The following is a 6,012-nucleotide window of genomic DNA, read 5'->3' on the forward strand; positions in this document are numbered from 1 at the left end:
TGTTCAGCCATTAGCCAACTCGAAATTTAAAAACCTAATATCTAAAATATTTTCACTACCACGTTCTACGTAATCCCTAATAGCTGACAAACAATACAGGCATCGTCTTAAATCCGACACTCAGACTGAAACAATGACTATTTGGTAGGCCTTGGAAAATGAAAAGGGTGCTGAGCAAGCAATTTGTTGAAGAGGCAAGATATCTGCAACGGGCGGTAGTGATTGCGGTAACAAGTATAGAGTGTTCAGGGAAGTTATTTAAAAGTACAGAAGGGTGGAGTTGTTATTTTGTGTGAATATAAAAACAACTGTTTAATTCGTTAATTCGAATTGATATGTGACTTTATGTGAGCTTTTTATTATAACAAAAAAGTTAAATATGACTATTCCCTTCTATTTTCGTTTCAAAGTTTTTTTTTCTCTCATTAACCCTTTTATTTTAAGCCTGTTCATTTCGCCGATTCGAGTTTAAAATTCGAGTTTTGCTACAGTAAAAAACTCTCAGAAACAATCAAATCTAACTTTTTTACTACAGTAAAAAACTCTCACATAACGTCACATCTCAACTCGAATTAAAAACTCAAATCAACGAACTAAACAGGCACAAAATATATTCAAATTTAAATTATTAATTTTATTAATATTTTTTTATCATAAAAAATTTAAAATACGTCAGAATGAAAAATTAAAGTTTTAAATATTTAACACGCATTCCTTCCAAATAAGGCAGTTGATTCTATTTCAGGGGAAATAAAAGATATTTTAAGGTGTCACATACTCTTCCATCGTTTTCACTTCATGTCAGAAGATAAAAACAAAATCACATTCTATTCATTGACCAATGATGTGTTTGAACAAGATGGATCAATTTTTTTTTTTCCCACCTCGAAAGAGAAGACTTTTGTCAACAAAGATGCTATACCGATTGACTTAAATTCAGCTCCAACCTAGCAATATGGTAAAATTTCACCCCTTAAGTTTAATATCGACACAACAAACATGATTATGAATGAGCAGTCTAAGACAACCAAAAGACTGCAATATGGATCTATAATTCTAAACCGATGCATGCCCAGAAAGGAAAGAAATGGTGACAAAAATGACCCCGCCCAAAACCACATTGTCAAACCACCAGCCACTAAGCAGATTAAATTAACTCGGAGAAACCGTGACCAAAAATCTCACTTCAACACAGAATGAGAGACCTTGGAAGTAGCAAAATGGATGATTTGATGACCCCCTTAACTCAGTTGAGTTGACGGCCATGCAAAAAGACTGCTGGCTCATAATCAAGGTTTCTGATCAGAGACTTGTTCAAGACTTCGAAAACAAACGGAGCCATGTCTTCAGTTACGACATTGGATTCTGAAAAGAAAGCACAAAATGATGATTATTTTAATCACGTAATAAAGTGAATGAAATGTAGAAATTCAGTAGTTTGGATTTAACTTGAAATGAAATATAACAAGTTAACAACAAAGTACAGTTATTCTTTCTTTCTTTCCTTTTTTTGTTTTTTTTGTTTTTTCCCCTTTTTGGTTGCTCATGAAGAAACTTAAAAAAAGCAGCAGTTAGACTATGGTGTAACAAATCTAAGTCTCTAAGAGACGACATTCAAAGATAAAATTTCAATCGCTGGCGAGTAAAACTCCCGCCCAGTTCCGCAACTTATGTTACAATGTCTCTGGAAAAAAATAAATTTTAAACGGATTCACATATGAATATAAATAGTAGATAGCTTTTCATATAGTGCAATTGTGTGACGCTCAAATCAATCAATAAATAAATAAGGAAAAAGAAAATGTTTAGTGCTCAAAACGTACTACTAAATACCAAGGAAATCCTATAACTGAGGCCACAAACAAGCATAAAAAATTCTAAGTGTACATTGATCAGAACTATAATATGCGATGGCAATTTATCGAGAGATCAAGATTCTGTAGTAGTTTCATTTTTGGCTCTCTTTTCTGAGAGGGAGATACTCAAACAAAACTCCACTCAACAAGAGAGATAAAATAAACAGAGAACTCTTAAACTAAATGCAATATGTACAATATGATAGTTGGGACGTACGAACCATAGTAATATGATTGTTGCTTATGATATCCAGTGTACACAATGCAAAACAAGAAATCAGTATTGTGTATGATTTACCACATATTAGTCTGAATACTACATTTGACAACTCAACACCGAAGAATAAATCCTTTATGTTAAAGGTGTGTACTTATATTTAAGACAGAAACTATACGATTCATGATGAAATAATTCCAGAGTACCAATAAGACACCCCACTTTATATGTAAACAATACAAAAAAGAATAGCAACGAAATAATACCGTAGCCAAAGTGTTTAAAGGTAACATACTCGTTCAAACAATTGGGCAGTTATAAGTACTGCAAAGCTGAAGCAATGATGCCTGATTGGCTGGTTCAAGATAATGGCTGATGACTTGTGGAAATCTCCCAGGATAAAGAGTAGAAAGCTTTGCAAGTGAAGCTACTAAGAATTCCTTTGGATCCTTTATGTCTTTCAGAGGGTCCTCCTCTTTCTTCCCTGCATTGAAAAGACGAACGAAAGTGGCAGTATAACCAACATTCTCTGATATATCAGGCATTTCCGGTTCATCCTCAACCCTATCCTGCTCAGGCCGTGAGAGAAGGGTAACAATGCTATCCAGCATCTTTCCCCAGTGTTCAGCAGCCGCAGCATCAAAAAGGCTAGAAGATTCACATATAAGTCGGGTTGATGCGACTGCAGCCAACTTGGTCTCGATAACTCCTGTGATATGCTTAAGATTAGGTATCCAAAACTGAACCAAGATGCCTTGAAATATGTTGGGCTGGACAGCATTCATCGTATCTACAAGGTGTGCTGAACCATGCTTGACCAGAAAGAGTGACATAAATATCAACAAAGACTTGATAAGCCTCACAGGTCTCCTTCTCTGGAGCTCAGTGAAAAGGGCAGTCCAAATGTGAGGAATGTAGGGTGCAATGACACCATATTCAAGATTCTCAATGACAGTATTCAGCACATAGAAACCTTGCTCATATGAGTTTGGTAGAGACAAAAGCTTATTGAATATTCCAAGAACCTGGCTTAATCTCCCTTCACCATTGAGCTTATGAGGTGTCTTCTGAAGGAAAGCCTGAAGCAGACGCACAAGTGCAGGGACATTGGACGTTCTCCTCCATGACTCAGGTGACAAAAGAATCTCAAAAATTCCCATGTAGCTTTCGGGAATTTCTGGCCTATCCAACTCCACAAGCTGAGCCAGTAGCTGAAATGCATAAGGAAAGAATTCACTCACATCATTGGCTAATATAAACTGGATGCTGGGAAAAAGTTTCGCTTCAAAAGCTGGTATGAGAGAAGCGTCCTTCTCGCAGCCTCGCTTGACAAGAATAGCCACGGACTCAAATAGATAGTGGTTGAAAATCGGATTTCTTGGGTTTTTGCAAATCTCATTAAGTATGGATGTCAATCCATCTATGCTAGGTATGGCTATGCCACCAGTTATATTGGCAACACCAAGAACCCGCATTATACATTTCATTATGTATTGATTTTCTTCAGATTCTGGAAACTTCAACGCATTAAAGAGGTTAGTCATCAGATCTAGTAAAATTGGTGTAATATCAGCCGAACTGTATCTTGCTTGTCCACCATCTTCCTTGACCAGAAGAAGTTTTTCAATGCAACTTGCAGCATAAGAGTGGACCACATTTGACTCAGCACCAAGGAAACGAACCAAATGTGGAAAGAATTGAAGTGCAATTTGTTTTGGTATTTGATTCCGGAACATTGTGAAAAACTTGAGTGCCCCAGCCTTAAGCATTGGAAACTCATTCACATTCACATCCTGCAACTCTGGAACAATAACATTTATGAAGAAGCTCTGGACATCAACAAAATCAGTCTGGACAGAAGTACCTCCAGCTTTCTTAGTTGCAAGGGAGACAACCAAGTAAATGGCACAATCCTTATCCTTCCAGTTCACAGTGCGGTTGGCTGCAAATGAGCTTAGCAAATTCTGTATCTGTACAGAAACCAACTGTGTAACCTGTTGCTTATAATTGGTTGCGATCCCCTTAAGGAGCTCACATGCAATCCGCCTCCTCGTGTCGAGATCACTGCCTTCCATATCCCTCCTAATAAATTCAACATAGTTCATCTCAAACAGTTCCTCATCCTCATCCCTCAACCTCACATTTGGGATCACAATGCCCTGACACACCTGTGGTATCACGCCCTCCCGTTCAAACAAAGCGTGATGAACACTCGTGCTAACCGTAGTCAGAAACTTAATCGCCGTGACAGCAAGCTGATCACGATGAGACGCTTGAGACACATTTGTCAGCAAGGTCCACACCGCGAGCGCAAACCCATCCAAGTAACCTTTAAATTCCTCCTCATTTTTCTCCATGTAGAGATTGATATTCTCACAAACCGCAGCCCGGAGCTCATCCACAAGAGCAAGTCCACTGGCATCACTATTCTCAAGAGCCGGATAACTAGTAGTTAAATACTTCTTAAACTCAAGCATCCACTCCTTCATATGATCCTCAAAAAACTCAGGCAATTCCTGAAAGTTCAACGAATAAAAAGTCCTACAACACAGCCTCTGCGACTCAAACAGCGGGCGCAGCGTGGCGCTCGGCGCACCGCCGGCATTGGCATTGTCGATCAGGACGGCGGTTTTAAGGAAAATCTCCAAAAGAGGAGCCGCGAAAATGTCCAAACAGTATTTCAAATCGAGAAAGAGTTCAGGGCTCTTATACTGATACCGAAATTTCTTAAAGATAGAATTAGCGGTACCTAGAATACCGTTGATGGAGGCGTAATCGGAGGACTGCGCCGCGTTGCGGAGGCTGGCGACGAGGTCGGGGAGCAAGGCGGGCCAGGATTTGGGGAAATCGTGCTTGCCGATGACGGCGAGGGCTTCGCTGAGCTGGCTCTGGATTTTGGGGGAGGAGGAAAGCATGAGAGGGACGATTTTGGCTCTGATCAGCTCCTTCTCGGCGTCGGGAATCGGGGACAGGGGAGCAACGATGGAGGACTCGTCGGGGGAGGCGGAGGGAGCCCACCGGACCTTAAGGTGGTTCTTGAAGTTGACGGCGGCGGCTATGCGGATCTGCTCGTCGACGGCGGGCTGGGAGACGAGGCTGAGGACGGCGCGGCCGTACTCGGGGCGGTCGGAGGCGTCGAGGAGGGAGGCCTCGGCCTTGCGGCGGGGCTCGGGGGCGGGGGAGAGGGTGTGGAGGAAGCACTGGGAGAGGAAATGGAGGGTTTCTGGGTCGCAATCCATGGATGCCCTAGAGGTGTTTGATGAAATTACTGTGAAGAAGAGAGAAGGGGGCGATCGAGGAGTGGAGAAATGTCGATTAGGGCAAAATTTTGAGATTTTTGAAGTGGAGAAAGAGAGGGAGAGAGAGAGAGAAGTGGGGGAATTTTTGGAGGGTTTTTGAAGGAAGGGGGAACCGACCAAGCAAGGGGGGTTTTTTTTTTTTCGCTAATCAACCAAACAAGGGTTATTAAAGCTGGAAAAAGTTATATGTGGGGACACGTGGCTTTGAGTGATTGGATCATTCTAGAGTGATTTTCACCGATTTTATATATTTTTTTCCTTTCAGGAAATAAATAATTTCTTCTTATTCTCAACCGGAGATGTCAAAACGGCCGAAATTTCTTCTTATTCTCAACCGGAGATGACAAAACGGCGGGACTTGATATGCCAGTACGAGCACGACAAGTTAAAATTTAGGAAAAAAAATAAATATTCTTTAAAATACATGAGTATTCTGTATTTTGACTATTCACACTTGATTAATATTTTTTTTATCAAGTAACTACAGGGTTGTTTTTTTTATAAAACTAAAAAAAAATTTGAATTCGAGTTATAATTTTATTTAAGTTCATATTTTTTTTTATAAAATTTGAGTTTGAACTCAAGTTTGGGGCTAAACTCGAGTTCCAGATTCTCTTTCAACTTGAGTTTTAGTTTCTCC

At 40.0% G+C, this 6,012-nt stretch overlaps 1 protein-coding gene across 1 annotated transcript; it reads right to left on the minus strand.

Moving 5' to 3' along the window:
• Positions 1–805: 805 nt before the first annotated feature.
• Positions 806–5,494, minus strand: LOC21406252 (exportin-2). Its single transcript, XM_010102420.2, has 2 exons — positions 2,369–5,494; positions 806–1,365 (listed from the first exon to the last, which is right to left on the minus strand). The coding sequence occupies exon 1, from the start codon at positions 5,310–5,312 to the stop codon at positions 2,373–2,375; it is 2,940 nt and encodes a 979-aa protein (XP_010100722.1). The 5' UTR covers positions 5,313–5,494; the 3' UTR covers positions 806–1,365; positions 2,369–2,372.
• Between the last annotated feature and the right edge of the window lie 518 nt (positions 5,495–6,012).

This window comes from Morus notabilis, unplaced genomic scaffold (genome assembly GCF_000414095.1).
Source record: "Morus notabilis unplaced genomic scaffold, ASM41409v2 Scaffold404, whole genome shotgun sequence".
NCBI classification, from domain to species: domain Eukaryota; kingdom Viridiplantae; phylum Streptophyta; class Magnoliopsida; order Rosales; family Moraceae; genus Morus; species Morus notabilis.

Excerpts from the sequence above, each read along its gene's own strand:
- LOC21406252 (XM_010102420.2), bottom strand. The coding sequence starts at position 5,312 with ATGGATTGCGACCCAGAAACCCTCCATTTCCTCTCCCAGTGCTTCCTC.